At 30.2% G+C, this 23326-nt stretch overlaps 2 protein-coding genes across 2 annotated transcripts; one reads left to right on the top strand and one right to left on the bottom strand.

Annotated features, from left to right (window-relative positions):
- The first annotated feature begins 11378 nt into the window (after positions 1 to 11378).
- On the top strand, positions 11379 to 14383 carry LOC133678798 (iron-sulfur cluster assembly protein 1-like). Its single transcript, XM_062101308.1, has 3 exons — positions 11379 to 11700; positions 11862 to 11916; positions 13987 to 14383. Exons 1-3 carry the CDS (start codon positions 11424 to 11426, stop codon positions 14144 to 14146), a joined length of 492 nt encoding a protein of 163 aa, XP_061957292.1. The 5' UTR covers positions 11379 to 11423; the 3' UTR covers positions 14147 to 14383.
- An 888-nt stretch (positions 14384 to 15271) lies between these two features.
- LOC133678859 (ATP synthase subunit 9, mitochondrial) lies at positions 15272 to 15997 on the bottom strand. Its single transcript, XM_062101369.1, has 2 exons — positions 15965 to 15997; positions 15272 to 15565 (listed from the first exon to the last, which is right to left on the bottom strand). Exons 1-2 carry the CDS (start codon positions 15995 to 15997, stop codon positions 15272 to 15274), a joined length of 327 nt encoding a protein of 108 aa, XP_061957353.1.
- Positions 15998 to 23326: the final 7329 nt, after the last annotated feature.

Here is a 23326-nt window from a genome sequence, read left to right as displayed (position 1 = left end):
AAAAAGAAATTGGTGTAAGAAAAAAGATTTTTTAAAAAATCAGATATCAATATGGGTTAACATCTCATACCTATGACTAGATTCATGAGATTGGGATCACTGCATAAAAAATAATTATAAATCTCTACTTTCAATAAATCTAATGTTGAAGAATGAAATTAAAAAAATAAAAAAAACAATTAAAAGAATAGGATTAAATTTGACATAAAAATAAAATGAAATAAAATGATGAGGGATTAAATTGAAAAAATATTAATTAAGAAAATGATATATAAAAAATTGCATTTTATAAAAGGAGGGGGACATTTCTTTTAATTTCAAATTCAGTCCATAAAAATTCAGTTATTTCCAATCATAAAATTGCATTTTATTTCACCAAACCGAGGACCAATTAAGCTTCAATTTTTTATCCTGACATCGTGAGAACCCAACACCAAGCCAATCGAAATAAACCACCATATCTATTTCCACGTCAACTTAATGCCAAATAAAAATATTTAAAAAAAAAGTCAAGTGATCAAAAAAAAAAAGTAGGTTATTATTGCAATCCTTAGTGTTTTGATATATAGTAGCGTCAACTCTTTTAGTTTTCTCTATAATTATAATATAATTATAATCGATGACAAATGAATATTTGAAGATTAGTGTTCTTCCCAATTTATGAATATTGATTAATCCTACTTTATATTTGTTAAAAATTAAGGATAGACCATTTGCTCTTAATCCTGATCAATACACACTTAATTATAATTTATTTTGAAAAAATTAGATCTTACTATTAAAATTTGCTCAATTATATTTCAAGTGAAAAATAAGTAAATAAAAAGTTATAAATAAAGGGTGAATTAGATTTTTAGAAATTTCATTTCTCTGTTACAATGGTACCAAGGAAAAAATATTTAATAAGAAAGTATATCGTAAATAAATTAAACAAGATGATCATAAACAAAGCTTAAATATACTTGTTATACAAACAAAGTCTGTTTTCTCTTTTTTATAGCATGGTATATTTAAATTTAATGCAAGTATTAATTTTATCATTTATATAAAACTTAAATTAAGAAAAAATTAGTTTATCATAGTAAAACAGTGAATTGATGAACAATAAAATTTTACTAACACCATCCATTCATGACACCTCGTTACTTAAATTTATTATTTCCACATGTTTGAAGGGGATTCTTTAGCCCAACACTTTTGTATTTGAAATTGTAGTGGTAATGATGATTTGAGGTGTTTTTTATTTAGAAATATATTAAAATAAATTTTTTTTTATTTTTTTAAAATTATTTTTGATATCAGCACATCAAAATAATCTGAAAATATAAAAAAATTATTTTAAATAAAAAATAAATAAATTTTAAGGGAACACGGTTTAACCGCAAAATAAATTCTCCTGCTTTTACAGCTTAAAAATATTATTAGCATGAACGCATACTATATAGTTTTTATAAAAGCTAGAAGGCTTGGAGTCACTGTTCGCCCTAGTGGGCTAAGGTCCCCTCGTCCCTTGACAAAAGCTTCCTCGTCTTGAAGCCAATACAACCTCGATTTAAGCATTGATATCATGGAGAATCAGCATAAAATAGGTTGAGATTGACACTTGACGACATTTCATTAAAAAATATAGAAAAATAAAACAAAAAATCGATGGTATAGTGAGGGAAGTTAGGTCAATCGTTAGGTTTCCTAGTTTTGTGGAGCCCACAAACATGTAATGAAAGTTCCATTGGACTGTGAATTCAATGACTCTGAATTTATGTTATTGCTGGAGATTTTATTAAACTTCATAGTTTAGGATATCAGCAAGCAATTCAATTGAATATTTCCTTGTGATCTTGTGATGGTAAGTTGTAACTTGCAGCGCAGCATGTTTTCAGCTACTCAAATTTTCATAGACTGATCAATGCTTGGAAAGACAAGAAATTGTAAATATAAATTTGATGCATTCGGATGCTATGCTATAGGGACAACAACATAGAAAATTGTAATTATAAACTTTAAATTTATAATTTTATTTTCTGAAAATTAAATATATAATGGTTGCTTTCTTGTTAGATTTACAGCACCTTTAAATAAGTTAAAAAAACCTAACTCTTGCTAGGAAGCGATTAAAAGTTTGAAAGCATAAAAGAAATTAAAACAGAATCCTGAAAAAATAATAAATATAAAAAAATCATAAGAAAAATAATAAAATTAGCCTAATTAGCAACTTCTACTTAATTTTGGGAGACCCAGTGGTCCAATAAAGTACATAATTGTGTTAGAACTAGAATCACCTATAAAAAAATTATCTTTAAAATCACTTAAAAAAAATTTAGCTTAATATTCCAACGGTCAAATCTATAATTATCTTCGTTTTAAGCTGTTAGTTTAGTCGATTAAACTTTTTTAAATATAAATCTATTTTATTAATTTATACTAAATCATTCACATAGTTTATCTCGATCTAATCTTCATTTTATTGTATCAAATCCTCACTAAGAACTTGTAACTTTCCATTTCTATAAGCCTAACAGCATCAAGATTTGAGCCTATATGAAAGCACGTATGATACACATGAGAAGGGAATTTCTGGCCTAACATGTGTGGCTATGATACATGGAAAGAAAAATAGAGATTCTTCCTACTTGTGTGCTTCTTGATTGGCTTGACAGTGTGGTATTTGACTTCTAGCGCAAGGAACCCGAATTATTTCTTGGCTATAGACGGTAGGACGATCAATTAAACAAATCAAAGTTACACACAATTTATTACAATTATATTGCATTACCTCCATAAACATTGCAAATTATAATAGTAATTTATAATGTTTTGTATTTTTTTTTGTATTTTAGTCTCTCTTTTTTTGCTTTGGTTAATGTTTTTTATATATTTTTAATTTAATTCTTATACCATGTATTTATTGAGTTAGTTGGAAATAATTTATTTTTATTTTAAGTTAGGTTGGAAATTAAGTTTTATAATTTATTTTATTTTATTTTTTAGAAGATTATTGTAATCTAAAAAAAAATATTTCGGTGTTGAATTAGTGCTCGATTTTGCAATTATTTTTTCTTTTCATATAATTACTTATGATTACATTGGAACAAAAACTAATACCCATAAACATTGTCTTACGTTGATATATTACTAGTGAAGGTTCTAAATCTTAGGTCCACGTATTAATTAATCCCGTCATGATTCTTGACCAATTTAAAGGATACTTTCGTGCAATTAGGTGCAAATCTTAATAATGAGAACCACTAAGATTACCATAGTCGTTTTTGTTAACTCGTAGCATGTTTTTAGATCAGTCAAATTCTAGCTCTAGAAGCATTCCCATGACAAATCGAGAATCAAAACAAATCCTGAAAAGAATTGTCGAGCAATCACCAGGCGTTGATGAGGATCAAATTGATAATGCTGTAAGTTGTCACCATGCATCAGTGAGAGCAATATTCGTACGTTGAAGTGAAAGGGCAGTGGACCTCAAGAAAGAGATCCAAAGAATGCAACCACGTAGAGGATAACCCTAGTTTGGCGATGAAGACAAGCTACTTTCCCTTTTCCAGGGACGGCCTATGCAACCTATTTCATATGATCACATTCTCTTGAAATGATCTCAAACGAGGGCTTTGTTTTCTTTCTTCATGCGCTGTTATAATTTTAAAGTAGGGAAAAAATTGATATCCGCACGTTAATTTTTTTCTAAAATATTTTCGAAATAAAAAACAAATATATTATTATTCTAATACAAGGTATGATGTCGATAATGCAAAAGCAAACCCTTCAATCGAAAGGTGACAAAAATACAAATATTATTGTCCTTCAGGCAGAAGTGCTCTCTGTCGAGTTTTCTTTCATCAAATTATCCAGCTCGGACAGGAATGCATAGCGCATCTTGTCATGCATGTCTTGCGTGGAAATATATTCATCGTCAATACTCCCAACTTGCACAATGAGGCCTGTTTTATGGTATGTATACTTCTCTAAAAAATGCTCGCCCTAAATAATTCATAGCTCCTAGCTATGCCAGAGACATGTATTTCATCTCAGTTTCCAGACGTACTCTTTTGATATTTTATTAGTTTGTCCCCGGCGAGGGAGACTGACATGTTTTCTTTCTTGTTTTATTTCTTCGACATTATATCGGTGTACTGAACTCTCTCTCTCTCTCTCTTAACATTTATGGGAGAACTATAAGCAATTTTGAAAATAAATTTGCAAAAGTACATGGAAGAGGAGCAACCAATAAATTATGAGGGGAATCTACAGGCCACCGCTCAACCTCCCCCAGAAAAGTCCCAGAGAATATGATCGAATATATAGATTGGCATCGTCTCACCGTTACAATATAATAAATGCTTGTTTATTTTCATGTTAATTATAGAAAATAAATGTTTGGTAACGAATAAAACTTTATTCATTATTTATGGGCTATATTATTATTTGCGTTGAAAACACCGGATCACTGTTATTTCTGTGGTGAAGAGTGACTCCACTGTTCACGTAAACAGTGGAGAATGTCTCTACTGTTCCGGCCGGACCGGGTATGATTCAAAGCTAAATGCATTGAATCGGGTCTGACACAGTGAAATAAAAAAATTAAATTAAATTAAATTTTTATTTTTAGTTTTATTTTTAATTGTGTTTTATTCGAAAAACTAGTGTTTAACATTATTCAATGACACTCCATAAATTAGACGGAGATCGCTTGATGATGTAACATTTGCAGAATTTGATTGCAATATTTTGTTCCTGATTATATTTTACCTGATGTTGTTGTACGCTTAAGAAACCAAGAAAACGGTAGTCCTTATCGGATGTATTTCATACGTGATGGAATTGTAGATAATTTAATGGAATAATAAAAAAATATTTTATATAAAGTATTATTTATTTCATAATGTAATAGTAGTATTTAAATCTATAATATTTAAATTAAAAACCATCAATATTAATATATATTTTTTAAAATTATTTTATAACATCAATTTGAAAAACATTCTTAACCAAACACATTAAACTACTTTTTGTTTAACCTCAATTTCAACCACAGTTTTAACTAAACATATACAAATACCAAACCAACCTCAACCAAAAATACTTTTTATAAAACAATTTTTTTCAAACCACAACCACAAAAGCTACCACAATACCAAACACACTCTCGTGTGTGGAAAACTTCAAATAGAAATGGATTTTCCTAGCTCATAAGCTTTGGTTATTTGTTAAACTTGCAAAACAAGTCTCTTGTATACCTAAGTTAATTTTGAATGTTTATTGATTTAAGGATAAGCAAGTAAACATTATGAAAAGAAGTTTTCTTTCTTTTCCGAATAGTTTTTAAGATCTTGAGCTCTTCCTCACTTTTCTCTCACGATTAATTCTTATAGAAATTTTCTACGGCTCACCTTTTCTAAGATGATAGTTTGAGGCAGCAAGGCAAGTAGTTGTGATACTTGCACAATAATAATAAAAAAAGATCAGTAGGAGAAAATATATATGAAAATATGCATAAGATATGCAAAATAAAATAAAGAAATACACAAAAAGATCCAAGTTTAGTCAGGTTGCGCCCGAATGAGTGCCTAACTACCTAGGTTGACCAGGCAAGTAGGCATTATGCTCGTTTGGGCCCAATCTATTTGAGCTGGATTAGGTCTTTTAGCCATTTTCTTTTCACCTTGGCACGTCATTTGTGTAAGACTCATGTTTTATCCATCGGACCTAAACTCAAGTCTAGCTCAAACCCAAAAATCCAACCTAACCTATGTATTTAAAGAGAATTTTGCTAAAAAATTAATTTACCTTTCCTCTTTTTTTCTCTTTCCTTCTATAACTTTTTCTCTCAAATATACCAAGAATTAAGCTATATTTAAACTTAAGCTTTTGGGTTTCAAGAAGGGTTGAAGAAGCAAGTGATTCCTTTTTTTAAGCTATATTTAAACTTAAGCTTTTGAGTTTCAAGAAGGGTTGAAGAAGCAAGTGATTCCTTTTTTTATTGTTTCGAGAAGGAAATTAATGGTCGAAGGATTAAAAAAGAGTTTATGATTTTTATTATGATTTGATAATTAAACGATTTAAGAGATTTAAAAATTGTTTTAGGATGTTAGTTGGCTTATAATGAACTGATTTGATTACTGGAATTATGGGTTTTGGAAGAACAAGTCGTTTATTCTTAGATCTGCAGATTTGAAAACTAGCGGATTAGGATTCTGGAAATCCCGATTAACCGGTCGATTGATTGGTCTGAATTGGCAACCAATTGACTTGATATTGTCAATCAATGATTGACTATGGTGACAATCAATCGGTTGACCCAACAATAGGGGTTATTCAAATCTGTTAGATTCAATTAGTTTGGGATCGATCGGGTGAATTTGTTCATTTTTATAATTTTGTTTTGGTCTCTAAGCTTAGGATTGTAATCTTTTATGTTATTTTCTTCAAGTTGTTTTGAGTGTTTCTCTGTATCTGTATAGGTTCTGCTGACGTTCTTATTAGCGATCCTCAGTTTTGCATATGTTTGTTTTTTGCTCTATTTTTTAGGTAAGTGAAATGTCTTTTAATATGAATGTAATATAAATAATTTATGTATGTTGATTAGATGATGAGTACATCTAATTATTTCAATAATTAGATATATTATTACTTTATAATACTCATTTATTTTTGAAATCGTGTTCATATTCTATTGAATTAAATTATATTCAATATGACATTCATTTGCTTTGATAATTATGTGAATATTTACCATGTTTTGATATCAGTATGCTTATCAGTAACTCTAGGCTAATGAAGAGTAATTAGTCTATATGCTCATAGTATTATTATGTATACCTAACTGGTGAAAGAGAAACCAACCTATGGTGACTGATCCTCCTACAATTATCGGGGTTGCACACCTCGTCTGTTATTGGAACCTTAGGGTTTTGATTGTTATCTGAGCCTATGACTTTATCTGATCTTTGACATGTATTCCATTACCATATGATATTATGCTTAATATACGTGTGTGTGTGTATTTATTTCAATCTTTATACTTATAAATAGCTAAAATATATATTAAATGGTATTCTCTCACTGAATTGGTTAAATTCATCCCTCCATTTTAATATTATTTCAGGTTCTTAACTTTCATTAACAAGTTGAACTTTTATTGAGAGTTCCTGCAACTTTGTTTATTGGTATGTCGTACTCGCTACTGCATAGCTTTTTTTATTCTTTATGATTTCATGTCTTAGATGCTCTACTATTACACTATTTTTCATTCAAGTTTAGATTTTTATTTCAAAGATTGGATTTTATTTAATGTAGTAAGTATTTTGAATTATAAATTGTTTTATTGGTTTGAGGAATATTTGAAAGATTACAAAATGCTACGTGAATTTTATATATATTTGTTTCATCATATGTATGTTCCGAGACTTAGCGTAGGTAAGGTATTCTCGTGGCATCTTTCTTACGTTTCCGGTCATAGACTTGAGATTAAGGTTATGACAATTCACCCCTCAAGCCTTTTAAACAATGTATTTTAAAGGCTTAACTTAGATAAAAAAGAGAAAAAAAAAATAAAAACTTATAGATATTATCTATTTTTATATTTGTTCATGCAAATTTTGTCAATATTATTGAAGGAAAATCCTTGATCCTCTTAGAAAAAGTTAGTTATAGTATCTCGAGATAATGATCAAGTGGAACTGGAGACACGCATGAAAACTTAATGGAGATTTTTTAGGAGTCGTAAAAACTACATGGTAACGGGGACCTAGAGACACACATGCAGAGTTATAGGAGATTTGTTAGGAGTCGTGAAGACTATGTGAGAGAGTTATTTTTATGGAGATTTTTTTTGGAGACCAAATAGATTTTCAAAGAGAAATTTCATTGAGAAACAATACCATTTTATTGAAAAATTCAAAAGATGGTGATACAACTTTTGGAGATAATCGGGGATTATTTGATCTTAGGCAGCGTTTCAAACGCAAATGCATAATTTTCTTTTCCTAGTTCTGGTTGTTTTTCTTTTTTCTTAAACTGGTAAAGGTAACCCTTACTTATTAATCATTTTATCTCTTTCTTAAGCGTGTGACACTCTTTGATATCATGCCTAATGTCACGGTGAAATAGACAAAACTTACTTGGATTCCTTGTCTTTGCGTTGCCTTTTATGAGAGAAGGATATCACACAAATTCTTTCCCTTGGATAGCAGATAACACCTCAACTAGTATGGTGGTCAAAGTTATAATCATAAGCTCAGGGAATGTCAGGCAATTATGAATATTCCTTTTTTATGCTTTTTCTATATGTTCTTGTTAAAGATTGATGGTATGGTGGAGACTCTGCTAAAGTATGAAAATACAAATGACCTTTTTTAGTGATGCTAACTTTTTTTACCTTGATGTAATTTTCCATTGCGTGTTTGAAGTTGAGGAGATTTTTATCAAGAGAGTGTATAACATCTCCCATAAGGAATATTCATAGACTCCACTAATGAGGGCTTCTGTCATGATGGGTTCAGTAAGCTTTTTCACACTAAACATTTCTTTATTGAACATTTGGAGATAAACATTAGTGCTTTCATCTTCTCACTGTATAATAGTGAAGAGCTCAATAATGCTCTTTTTGGTATATGTGCTAAAATAAAAGATGAGTTTAGAGCTGAGATCTCAAAACTAGAGAATAAAGTCATGCTCTAAGTTATGACAACATGCACGTGCAGATCCACAAAGCATTGTTAGAAGAATCTTGCACATATCATCAGTGTCTTATATGACAAACTCTAAAATGCTTCTCACATTTTAAATATACTCTCGAGGGTCTGTGAGTCCCTTATAATTATTTAGACTAGCTTTTATAGAGACACCATCTTTGAAAAGTCAAATGTGGAGGATTCTATGAAACATTAGAGATTCTCTTATTAGGTTGTGTTTTTACTGACAAACTCATAGAGTCATGGAGCTTGTCTCATGCTTAATTCCTTTTCTAGTACATGAGTGAGATGATGGAGATCGATAGTGACTAGATCATTTTGAGCAGATTGTGCGAGAGTGATGGGTGTAGCTTTTTTGAAATGCAAGAGTGTGGGCGTTACGTGCTTCCATATCATTCTACCATGCCTCTTCCTAGAATTTGAGTTGTCGCTGCACACTCGTTATGACATTCATGAGAGCTTGTTGTTGTTGTTATGTAAAGGGTAAAGTGTGAAGATACAATTACATCACAGTGATAAGTGATAACATTGTTGAGTAATTGTATATGGCTATAGTTTTGTTGGAGACTAGGGGTAGGGAGATCAATCACTCTTCCTTGTACTGGAGTCTCGTCGACTAAAGAAAGAGTTTTTAGTAAATGGTGAAATGGAATGAACTTGCTTTTTATTCAAGTTCTCACAAACGGTGTAACTTATAAAGTCTTGAAAAACTTCAAATAGAAATGGACTTTCCTAGCTAACGAGCTTTCAGCCTTTGCTAACCCTGCAAAACAAGTACCTCATGGGACGAGGAACACTCCAAAGCTTAAGTCAATTTTAAGTGTTTATTGATTTAAGGATAAGCAAATAAAAATTATAAAAAGAAGTTTTCTTCCTCTTTTGGATAGTTTTTAAGACTATGAGCTCTCCCTCACATGTTTCTGACGATTGATTCTTATAGAGATTTTATATGGCTCACATTTTCCAAGATGATATTTCTAAACAATAAGGAAAGTGTTGTGCTTTTCTAAGAATACATTTAGAGGTGGTAAAACATGTGGTTATGTTGAAAAAAAATCTCAATTCATCATGTTTCTTCTCCAATAAAAGTGTTTGCTTAAAGATGTAGAATTTATAAGATTGTGTGCAAAAGAAAGCAAAAGGATTTAAGAGATTGTGTATGGAAAAATATAAAAAGATATTTGCACAATAACAAAAGAATAGAAGAAAATATGTATAAAAATATACATAATAAAATAAAAAATATACAAAAAAATCCTAGTTTTTTCCGTAGTTGGGGTGCACCCAAAGGCATGCCCTATTGCTTGGACTGACTAGGCGAGCAACCCAGCTTGTCTAGGCTGACCCAGGCAGCGGTTCGACCTTTTGGCTATTTTTTTTTGTTTTTGCTCGCTTGACACATCACAATATATACAAGGCTTCGAAACAAATTTAATTACTTTTGTATATAGGACTTATTTAGAAAATATTATTATTATTAATATTAACAAATAAACTGAAATATTTAAAATAAACATTGTGCATCTACTGCAAATAAAAGTGTTTTTCAATTTTAATCCCTGATCGAGTTTCCAAAAAAGGATAGGGCATCATGTAGGGGACTTAAATCTTACTTGAAAATGATGGTAGATGGCGAGTTAGAGATGAGAGATCTATTTGTTGTTGTTGTTTTATTACGGGAGACTAAACATTCTAAGCTTTTATATCAAGTCTTTCTTGATTGATTAAAGGTTTGTTTGTTTTTATTTTTTTCTCTAACTTTTACTACTTTACTTTGATATAAAGTATTAATAAAAAAATTATTTGGTTAAGATTTTAAAAACTAATTAAAATATGATTTTTATAATAGCAGTTTTTTTTATATAAAAAAAAGGTATAATAGCTTTCATTTTAAAGAGCATAGAAATGGTTTTTTTATATTAAAGGCTGTTTATTATTTAAAGAAAAGCATAAATAACTTTGAATATTTTAAAATTAACTAACTATTATTATTATTATTATTATTATTATTATTATTATTATTATATACATGATAATTAACTAATATTTAATTACATAATTAATAACCTTAGATATTTTAAAATTAACTAACCTCAATTATTTTATTTTAAGTATATTAGCTCTTGGAATCTTAAGTAAATTATCCAGTGGTTCTATTTACTTAAAAAACTATGTAATGTTTGATTATTGGCTTTTTTTTTACTTATTTTTTAAAAATAATTCATCTATTTTTTAAAAATAAATGTTTAATTTCTTAAAAATTAAATTTTTTTAACCATGAATTTAATATATTTTTTAGTTTAAATAGTTTTCCTAACATAAATCACAATAATTCATTGATACAGATTTTAGTGTAATGTGTTTAATCATCTGTAGCAAAGAGGCTCTACAGTCTAGACAGCTTTCTTGCGTGATCTTTTTGGGCCATAACCCGACCTAAAGCATTGGTTTTAATTCATCTAATCTTGAGAGATTCGAGGCCTGGGCTGGGCCTTTCATAGCCCAACAAAACAAAAGGAAGCCAGGAAATCATCCTCCACGTCATCATCCAATAATACGGGAGGAGAAGACTGATCTTCAAACGTGTCAAAATCCGAAAATCTCTGAGGCATCTCCACCCTCCACGTGTCCACGAAGAACCGCCATTCAATCCCTACAAACCTACAAAACGCACAAAATGAGCGTCTCAAAAAATCTACTTCCTCTTCTTATCAAAGCCAAAAGATGTTGAGGCAACTGGTATCCAAGAGATTGTTCACCCAAAGAACTCAGATCCTGCCACGCTTCTATCACGAGAAGGTGATTGATCACTTCAACAATCCTCGCAACGTTGGTTCTTTTGACAAGAATGATCCGACGGTGGGTACTGGGCTTGTCGGTGCACCTGCCTGTGGTGATGTGATGAAGCTGCAGATTAAGGTGGATGATACGACTGGTGAGATTATAGATGCTCGTTTCAAAACCTTCGGTTGTGGCTCCGCTATTGCTTCCTCCTCTGTTGGTATGTTTTTCATTTTACTTCCAATTTCTATTTTTGGTTTTGTTTATTTTCTTTTCGAATTTCTAGGGCTTTTATTAATTTATTATGCTGAATGTTAATTCATTTATTGATTTATTCATAGTTGTGTATATGTGGTGCTGATTTTTGTGTTGTTTTTCCAGCTACTGAATGGGTGAAAGGGAAACAAATGGAGGAAGTTATGACCATCAAGAACACGTGAGTTTTTATATATATATATAGCTTGTTGTTACTGCGTGCTTTTAATTATTAATAATGATTGCCTGGGTGGGTTCTAACGTTTTAGTTTTAGGGGAAAAAATCTTGTGATTGGTTGTTTTCTTATAGTAGTAACAATTTTGTGCGTGCTTAGATTGTTGTGTTGATTTTATTTTTATTTTATTTTACATATTTAGTGCGAATTTAATGGAATCTACTAGAGTATAACATAAATACCAAACCGAGGAAGTGAGTGTGAGCATAGTTTTTGAGGAACTTTGAGGACTACTGGATTTGTATAGTGTCCATAGTTTTTTAGTCTAGCCCTGTTTTCATATGGTATGGTATATGACATGTAGAGATTGGTTGAAATTTGGAGATGGTGGATGCTGAAGTGAGAATCGGTATTGAGTATTATTTGCATTGGATCTGCCGATGTCTTTGCATAATTTTCATTATACTTTGGCTCTACCTTTAAGCTCAGTTATTGCAGCATACAAACTTGTACTGGTTTTATATAAAACTCAAGAGTTGTATATTTTTTAGGTTTGTAGAGTTATTTTGAGGGTATCTGAGTTGTATATTTTTGAGGTTTGTAGAGTTATTTTGAGGGTATCAGATTGTGCAATTTCTTATCCAGAGGATGATAGTTTTATGGACCCACCTTTTCCAAATCTTCTGAAATTTGGCCTTGCTGAAGGTTAGGGAATTATGACTAGAACACATCAGACCACTTCAGCGTTACAAAATTGCTTTCAAAAATATGTGGAAGATGGAAGATTGAATTGCACCGTCACAATTGAAATGTATTTGCAGTCTAGTGACATTGGGTCCCTCATCCCTGTTGTTTACCAACAACTTACTATTATTCATACAATTCAAGTGGCATCATGTAGGCTGACCTTGTCTTATCAAGCAAGACTACTTTCGCATTACTATCCTTGAATATTCATGACCAAAGTTAAACCATTTTTGACATTAGCCTTGATTGGAAGCGTAAAGAGATTTAATAAATGTTGTTCTGTGCACTTATGACTGGGAATATTCATAGTTGGTAATCAATTAGGCATTGAATCTGAAAAAAGTAATGTCGTGGTCATCTTTCTCTGGTCATAATCCAATGCAGGTATTCTTGCGAGACATGATGAGGATTGTATGATGCTCTCGTCATGTGCTTGTTTGTGCTGTCAATTTCTTTGAATGAATTTTATGATTTAGCTATGAGAAGAGGTTCATAGTAGATTTTCACGTTATTGTTTTTCTGGAATATTATTATAGTATTTGGCATGGTCTTATTTCCGTGACAAACAGGACTCAGTTTATTTTCATTTTGTTTTTGGTTAACCAGATTGCTATTCTGATCTGATGAACTAAACGAGAAAGAAAGTCTCGGTCCTTTATTGTATCAGATCTTAGGTGCTTTCTGTTTGTGAACAATAGAAAGCACTTTTTTTCTTTTTATATCTTTGAATTTACACAAAGTACGTGTGCATGAGTGAATGGTTCTGTCTCCTCTTTGGTGCGAGTTTGGGCAGCTGAAGAATGCTCCTCCTCTTTTCTCTCCTCCTAATTCTTCTCCTCTTTTGTTTTGTTTTGTTTTGTTCTTCATTTTTTCTGGAAAAAGCCTTTCTTTTCATTCTATAATCACAACTCTTTTTTATGAACTAATAGACTTCGGGTGTTTTGGTCTTAGAAAATGTAGGGGGCCTCATATGTTAGACAGAGAGGGACCAATTCCATGAAGGAAGAGAAAAATTATAGATGCACGCTAGTTGTAGATAATTTTAGGTTGAATGTCTTGTGTGTTGTCATTGCATCCATGTGAATGTAATAGGTAAAGGGTAGCAGTAGGGAATGAAACGACATTAGTCTTTCCATTTCTTGTTATAAAATTGTAATGACTGGTTTTTATAGTTGTTGATAGTTTTTGTTTAATTTAACATGCTTGGTACCTTCATAGCTTCAGTAATAGATTTTGGGTCGGCCTTTTTTCAATAAATAATGAGGCCCCACCCTGAAGTTTTAGGAGCGCAACATGATTGCTTAACATCATGGCATCTGTATTTGCAGGGAGATCGCAAAACATCTTTCTCTTCCACCAGTTAAGCTGCACTGCAGCATGCTTGCTGAGGATGCCATCAAGGCCGCCGTGAAGGATTATCAAACCAAGCGTGCAAAATCAAATGTTGATTCAGAAGCGGAACCTGCTGTGCAGGCTGCTAAAGCCTGATGATGTGCATGAGTGAATGATGATGAAAATATCTCCAGACAAATCTCAATGGTTATCAAGTAGTTGTAATAAGAGATTACACCTGGTCTAAAGATGTTTTGCTTTGGGTTCAAGTCCTTCCCAAAGGACACTTGTGAATCTGACGAGTGGATGTGGTAGTGGCAGCGTGATGCTGTTGTGTTTTGACTCTTATAAGGTGTGTGTTTTCCTTGTATAAAAATATTTCCTTAGCTATCATTCTTGTTTGTGGTTGGTAGAATTGATCAATTGGATTATGCTCCTCATTCAAGCACTGTTCTGCAGCGATCAGCATTTATTGTTTATCACTGATTTTAATTTTAGTTTTAAATCCCGGCACAGTTTGTCTTTATATGGACGCCTATGATGCGTGGAATTATTGAAGCATTGTGTGGCTAGCTTGTGAGTTTTCATAGCAATAGTTTGCTCGATGATTGAACAATGTTTTTAATATTACTAGTTTTTCAATAACTAGTTTAAACTATGCTAAGTTCATATATTTTTGCTATAAGAATTCTAAAACATAATTTTTAAAAATAATATGAAAGCTTCACTTTTTTTTCCCAAAAATAACAAAGAAATGAGGAGAATTTAATTTTTTTTTCTTGCAATGTAAGTCAACAAGTGTTTCAATTACAAAAGGAACTATAAGTATGTTTGGAAACGCGGTTTAACCCGTGTTTTTAAAAAATTTGAATTTTTGTTTTTTGCTAAAATTTAATATGGTTTGTATATTTTGGATCGTTTTAATATGTTAATGTCAAAAATAATTTTTAAAAAATAAAAAAATATTATTGACATACATTTTAATACGAAAAGTTATTTAAAATGTACTCGCAACTACATTCTCAAACAAGTTATATATTGTTGAAATATATGGAGACTACATAGGCCGAAATAAGCTGTTTGACATCTCCCTAGGGGTCTGGATTTCCACCTTTCTGATCGTAAAAAGAAAGAAGAGAAGGATTGGCGCCTAAGGGGTAGCTTACCAAGCCAGAAGTGCCATTTTTTTATATTAATTTTACTTGCTGATGAGTCTTTCTCCTAGAAAGAAAAAGAAACTCTCTCTCGACTGCTCGGCGAACGATGAACAAATTTTAGTATTTAGAAATATAATAAGATCAAAAATCGCATCATTAGGGCAAAGAGGGCGATTGCTTCCGTTAGAGCAAATCCCAAAATAGCATAACCAAATAATTGTTTCGCTAAAGATGGATTTCTGGCTACAGAACGAATCAAAGAACTGAAGACATTTCCACAGAAGATGGGCTTCAACGCCACACCACGATAGAAACGGGGAGAAGCCGCTTGACCGAGCAAGAATTGCCTATTCAATATACTGAAGCGTATTCTCAAAGCTAATGTTCTGGCTCTATTATTTGAAATGCCCCTCCCGTTCTGTTAGTGACAGCAGAACCCTAATCAGAGTCCGAAGTTAAAAACCAAAATCTAAAATTATTATTTTTTTATTTTAATTACTTTATATTTAGTAATATTTAAAATTGATTTTTTTTTAAGAAAAACTCTAAAAAAATAAAATTTCTTATAACTTAGTTTTATTCTGGTGTTAATGGTTCTTTTGGTTGAAGAAAAATTTTATTCATTTTGATTCTATATTTTTTTACCTTTTTGGGTTTCTTATATTGATAAATTGATTTTTATATGTTTTAAAGGTGCTTGCGATGTGGTTTTTTTTTTTTTTTTGTTAAAATAAGTTGAAAAATGAGTTTTAGGAGCAAAAAAATATCATGCCCTAATTTTTTAGCCACTATCATGGTGGTCAAAATCTGAGTAGACCAACAACATGTTGTCTTCCTTAACAAACGACATGTCGTGTGATTATTATTTTCTTCAAGAAAATAGGTCGTCCGCCCCCTTAAAGATATTTAAAAAATAAAACAAGTTCTAGGCACACGCGAGCCTGGGTTGGAAGGTCCACGCCTCTAGGCTGTTTCTTTTAAAAGCCCAGGCATATTAGACTAACATACGAGTTTGTCTAGGCTTCTTCTTTTTTTTCCTTTATATATTTTTTAATTTTTTTTGTTATTTTATATTTCAGTAAAATATTAATTTTAAAAAATTATTAAATTCGGTCGAATACAAAACTTTGGTCGCAAGTTTGATGAATTAAACCACAACGTTCAGGTTGATCTAATATGTAGTCATCTCAATAGTTTTTTTAATAGAATATGTCATATTGAAAAAAAAATTAAGCATTAAGTTTATTTTGAATTTGTCTTCATTATGTGTTGCATTTTTTTCCTATGGAATTAATTTGCTCAAAATTGCTTTTTACATGATTGTCATAGTCTCATGATCTTGGTTATAGGTGTAGCAGGTTAACCTGAGCTGATTCCAGCAACTTCAATATATCATTGCATCAATATTTTATTTTAGAAAAAAGTTATCTTGTAATTTTTCTTTCTTTAATTTGTTTTCTTTCAATTTCATCCTTTAGCTTTTTTATTTTTTTCTCTTTTTAATCATGTATTTAGGAAAAAACAAATAAATTAAAAATATATCTATTAAGCCTAGAGGATTCCATGATCAAAATCATGGGCTTAACATGTTAGGTGTTGTGGTAAGTAATAAATATTGGTGTTGTGGTAAGTAATAAATCTACATCTTTCAAGAAATCCTTCATCATATTCACCAAAAAAGTGGAACCAAAAAAGTGGAATCAACATCTAAGTAAAACAATGAGGATTGTATATTTTTTAACTATATTTTCTTCATCAACGACATGGTAGATAAGTAGGATGGATACGTGCCAAAAACTCTAAAAAATCACTAGTTTTTTTTATTCATCATTTGTGTGAGGTCTAGAACAATTTGGCCAAGGAATTGTAACTTAAAATAATCTTTGGATTAAAAAGAATCATATATAAGTCTAACACAATCCAATATTAGGCTCCTAATATTAATATGCATTCAAATTACTATTAAACCTTCTAATGGTGGGAGAAGAAATGTAATTTTCAATGTTGGCATAAACTCCACAAGGAAAGTGCAATACAACCCGAACATAGAGGTAATGCTCAAGAAAATTAATGTATGCACCCTTAAACTCTATACCACCATTTAAGAGATTAATAGTTTGACACAGACCTCGATATAACATACTAAGACAAGGGAATCCAGTTATAAGTGATATTTGCTACTAATTTTCATGCAGTTTTAAATGTACTAGTATAAATGAAATATTTATTTTAGGCAAACACAAATTGATGAAGTTAGAGAGAAAAATAAACAATGAATTTCAACTCATCATAATCCTCAAGTGTCTAATAAATGGCTAAATATTTGAATAGATCTTCTCTCTTTGTAGATCTTTTTATCTTTGTTATGTTGTGAAAAATGCCTTATTATGTCACAAAACTCTATTTGTCTCCCAATGCATCAAATTTTAAGTATGAAATGGATTTGTATTCTTATGATAAATAGAGGTGTAGTGCAAATAGTCCATGTACATACCAGAAACTAAGTCAATTCACTTTACAAATCTTATCAAAATCTTTCTTGTGTAATTAAGATAAAATCTCAAAATAAATAGAGAAAAATCTTAGCTAATGAGGATTTGCTTTCAATATATGAAAACTCTTTGAAAGTAGAGATAAATTCCTTATAATATTCTCCTGAGATAAATAGACTAGTGATGTTATGTATGTTTCAAAACAAAATCCCTATTTCTCTTTAAGAAGTCAAGAATATGTTCCCGCCAGGACATTTATTTTTAATTAGTGCTTGATACATGTATTTTGGCAAATGATAGTCAAAAGTAACTAAGTAGATTACATATGTTAACTCCTTATTATTCCTCTTTAAATGTGTTATAGATGTCTAAAGGCCAATCCTAAAATCCTTCAAGATAATGTATTCCACCTCACATGTCAAGTTTGGTTCCCCACTTTACTTATATCCTATTAATCAAGTTCATAGTGATCATTGTTATGATATAAATGAACGTATAAAGAATGTTGACGATCTAGAATAATCACATTAATAAAAGTTATTTGTTCCTATGACAGCTACTCACTAATAACCTCCATGTCTAGTTCTATTAAAGGAGTTAGACCTTTAACACTAGAAGGACTAGTCATTGATTCCTAAAAACAAGTTTGAATTGTTTTATTTTACCATTATGATTTAATAATAGTCATTTATTCTTGCGACGACTATTCACTAATGATCTCGATGTCTAGTTCTGTTAAAAGAGTTAAACATTTGACACTATAAAGACTAGTGTTTGATTCTTGAATAACAAGTATAAGTTGTTTTATTTTACCATTACAACTGGATAAAAGACATTTGTTCATGTGATGACTACTTACTAATGACCTTCATGTCTGGTTATGTTAAAGGAGTTCGACCTTTAACACTATAAGGACTAGTCATTGATTCCTTAACAAGTTTTAGCTACTCTGTTTTACTATTATAATGGTATTTTAATTCATTGTCCGTAAAACAAAAGTGCTTATTCTTCTTTCTAAGATCTTTAAAGATAGGATTTTCATCTATTAAATGGACATCAGAGCTTGATAACTTGATTATCATAATAGTAAGCTGACTATTATAAATTAGAATTTCTACTTTTTATGTAAAATAGTTACAGTATTGATGTGTTTTTTTAATAAAACAAAGTTATTTTTCATTCTCACTAAATGAACACATTCTCCATTTTTTATTAAAAAAATCAAACTATAGAATGAGAAGAAAATTATTCATAAAAACAAAAAACAAAAGTGTTTGCTCTTCTTTCTAAGATCTTTAGAGATAAGATTTCATCCATTAAGTGGACATCAGAGCTTGATAATTAAATTATCAGAATAGTAAGTTTACTATTATAAATTATGATTTCTACTTTTTATATAAAATAATTATAGTATTGATGTGTTTTTTAATAATAATAAATAAGTTATATTTCATTCTCATTAAATGAACACATTCTCTATTTTTTATTAAAAAAAATAAAATTAGAGAATGAGAAGAAAATTATTAATAAAAAAAAAATATTCTCTATTACTCAAACAAGCCTTCTATTTTGAAGCTTTTCATGTTTTTTAGTTTCTTTTTCTTTTGCTATTTTAACTTCTATTTCAACCATTTTTTAAATTAATATTTATCTATCTACTACAATTATGATAATAATTAAGCTAGAATTATCTCCACAACTACACTTACAACTATAACCTAATATTTAAACTATATTAATCGTGCTAGTTTCACAAATAAATTTTTAGTTATGCTATTTTGGCTAAATATTTTAGCCATTTTGCTAATTAAAAAAAAACAAAATTGTTTTTTAATTCATCTTGTTGTACATGTACAACTTGCACAATTGATCATTTTAGTGAGACCTGGACTAGCAGATTGACCCAGTACATTCATGCTTCGAAACATGATCTAGTTCAGGTTTTAATTTGAATTGGTTTTGACATTGACTTGGTTGAAACCTGGTGACTTGATAGGTTGACTCGACCTAATCTAGTCCAAACCTAGTCGGGTAAAAAACAATAAGTTTTTTCCTTTTAAAAAAGTCTAAAACAATATTATTTTGGATAAAAATGATAAACCAGGGTTAACCTAGTAACCCATAAGTTGATTTGATAATCCAAAAACTCAAACTCTTTTCCATGTTAATTCTCAAACAATATCTAATAACTGTGACTTTGTTTAGACATTGATTAATAGTCATTATCATAGGAAAATAGAAGAAGCGTTAAAGGATTGCATGAGTTTTTCTTTTTTATTTTTTTTAAAACAAAGCATGAGTGAGTCGTCCAAGATATAGAGTCTTGGTGCATTAGAGGGTGTTTGAAATTGTGGTGCAAAATACTTTTTAAAATGGCTTTTCAGTTGAAAATGCATTAAAATGATTTTTTTCATATTTTTTTTGTTTTTGATATCAGCACATCAAAACCATTAGAAGACACTAAAAAAACATCAATTAATGCTTCTTTAAGCCAAAAGCACTTTTAAAAAACATCTAAAAGCAAAAGTAGAAGTTGCATTAAACATCCCTTTAAGGAAGGTCATGTATATAATATATTTTTTAAAAAATCAAGATTAATTCATTTTTATCTCATTAGAATTAAATCTCTTACTAATATCCTTAATACTATTGGACAAAACCTTCATGAAAAAAAAATATTGTATAATCTTGTTGGTTTTCCATATAAATACTCTTATTACATCCTTTACTATACATGTTGAACCAATTACATTAGATACTCTCTATGACTTTTTTTTCTCTCATGTATGAATTATGACTTAAATAATAATCTATTTATGTTGATTTCACTACTCCTTCTAACAACTTCACAAATTGATAATCTATATTTGTTCATTGTGGTACTGCCTCCTATCATGGCAATAATTGTAATTATTAAGGGCATTCACATGGTTGTTTTTTTTACTCATGAATCTGCCAATGTATCATTCCTTTATAACTCATCACATATATTTTGTCAAATTTGCTCAAAATTTGGCCATACTACACTTAAATGATCATCAATTTGATCAAACATTTTAATTTGTAGCTCTTTTATGAGCAAATTTCACCACAACTCCAACATCATCTACCTCTACTCATGTTAACTCTTATTGATTTCCTAACATTGATGTCAATCATCATATCAACTCCGATCTAAATCATCTTAATCTTTAAACCACTCATTACAATTGTGCTAATGATCTTCAAATCGGCAATGGTCAAGGTTTATATATTCACCATATTAGATCTTTTATTATTTGTTCCTCTACTAAACAATTTTTTTCATAATGTTTTGGCTATTAATAAAAACCTTCTATCTATTTATCAATTTTCTTAGGATAACAATTTTTATTTTGAGTTTCACCCTTGGTTTTTTTTCTATGTCAAGGATTGATACTTAAAAGCCACCCTTATCAAAGGCAAGAGCAAAAATTATCTTTTATCCTCTTTATGGTTTCTCCACAATTACCAAACATCCCACTTCTATCTTCATTGAACGTGTATCACTTGCTCAATGACATGTTTGCCATGGTCATCCTTAATAATTGATAAAGAAATAATGTCTAAACATCATTTACTAGTTACAAATAAGTCTTTCCCTTATGTTTATCATGTTTGCCAACTTAGCAAGAGTCATTGTCTTCCATTTAAATTGTCTTTAAATTCCTCTACTTTAGATTTAGTCTTTACTGATGTATAGGGACCTGCTCCTTAACTTTCTGTTTATGAATTTTGTTATTATGTTGTTTTCATTGATTATTTCTCCAAGTTTATTTGGTTATTCCTAATCGAAGCTAAGTTTGATATTTTATCAATATTTTTTTTATTTTCAATGTTACGTTGATAATCATTTTAATTGTAAAATAAAAGCCTTATAATCAGATTGAGGTGATTAATATCTTGGGTTCACACTCATCTTTAAAATCATGGTATTACTCATTGCATAATTTTTTTTTATCATACTCATCAACAAAATGACTTTGTTAAGTAAAAACATTGTCACATTTTTTAAACAAGCCTTCATTTTCTTGCCAATGCATATATCCCTCAAATATATTGGGATGATGTTTTTCTCACAGTTAAATACCTTATTAATTATTTACCCTTTCATGTAACCTTTAATTTCTCTCTTTTTAAACTCTTGTATCAATGACTTTTTAACTATAAGTTCTTAAAAACTTTTAGTTGTGCTTATTGACCTTTTCCTTGTTCCTATAATCATCACAAAACTTGACTTTCGCTCATTCCATTGTATATTTCTAGGTTACAGCTCTCACCATAAATGTTACAAATGTATTTACTCATTCATTCGTTATGTTTATGTCTTTTATGATGTTATTTTTTATGAACATTAATATTCTTTTACTAATATCTCTATTGTTCAAAAGCCCATATTCAACCAAACTCTTATGCATTATGTTTCCCATTTTTTTCTTTCACAAGCTACTTATGTTGCAAAAGTACACGCTTAAAGCTTTTCTACACGAAGTCTCTATCTCTATCATCAGTTACTGCATACACTTATATTGGCTCTTCATCATCTCTAACATTTATATCACCGATGGATTGTCCTATTGCTATCGCTCAAATTCCAAGCCATCCACTGACAACATGATCTCACAAAAACATCTTCAAAACTAATCAACTACCTCCTAATGTTATAGCTTCAACCAAGCATGCTTTGTTCACTGTTATTACAGCTCTTATTAATGAACCAAACTATTTAACCATCATTTTTAAATATCCAGAATGGTGTAATGTCATGGCTAATGAATTTTATGCTCTTATACATAATAGGACATGAGCTTTAGCGCCATACAAATCTCATATGAACATCATTGGTTGCAAATGAATCTTTCGTATTAAACTTTATGCTGATGGTACTATTAAACACTATAAAGCTTGTTATGTTGCAAAAGGTTTCCATAAAAAAAGTATGAATTATGATGACACCTTTAGTCTTGTAATTAAACCAGTTGAAATCCAAATCATCTTATCTTTTGCAATGCAAGCTCAATGACATATACATTAACTTGATGTTGAAATGAATTTCTACATAGTGTTCTCAATAAAAAAATTTACATGACCCAACCACCGAGTTTCTCTCATTTATAATTTCCTGGTCATATATGTCACTTATATAAAGCACTATATGTCCTAAAATAAGCTTAACGAGCATGATTTTCTAAACTTAGCTCTAAACTTCTTTCTCTTGGTTTTTTATTGGGTTAAAGAATGATACCTCACTCTTCATTCTCAATACTACTCAAATTAAGCTCTTTGTATTAATTTATATGGATGACATTCTAATCACTAGTCCACATACTCAGGAAATTCTCAATCTCATCGAATAACTTCACACCAAATTTTTTCTCAAAGATCTTACTTAGTTAAATTTCTTCTTGGGTAGTTAGGTCTTTCCCACTTCTCATGGAATCATTATATATCAGCATCGTTACATCACTAACCTTCTTTATAAGACTAAAATGCATGCCATCAAACTAGTTTCATCTTCTATGACCTATACCTCCATTTTCACAATTCACAGGTGCTCCATTTTTAGATCCAACACTTTATCATGACATAACTTGTTCTCTCCAGTATATCTCATTTACACAACCAAACATCTTTTATACGGTAGGTAAAGTTTGTTAATTCATGCATTC

Source organism: Populus nigra, chromosome 18 (genome assembly GCF_951802175.1).
Source record: "Populus nigra chromosome 18, ddPopNigr1.1, whole genome shotgun sequence".
Classification (NCBI taxonomy): domain Eukaryota; kingdom Viridiplantae; phylum Streptophyta; class Magnoliopsida; order Malpighiales; family Salicaceae; genus Populus; species Populus nigra.
Note: the sequence above shows the minus strand (reverse complement) of the source record. Positions and strands in the feature narration are given on the sequence as shown.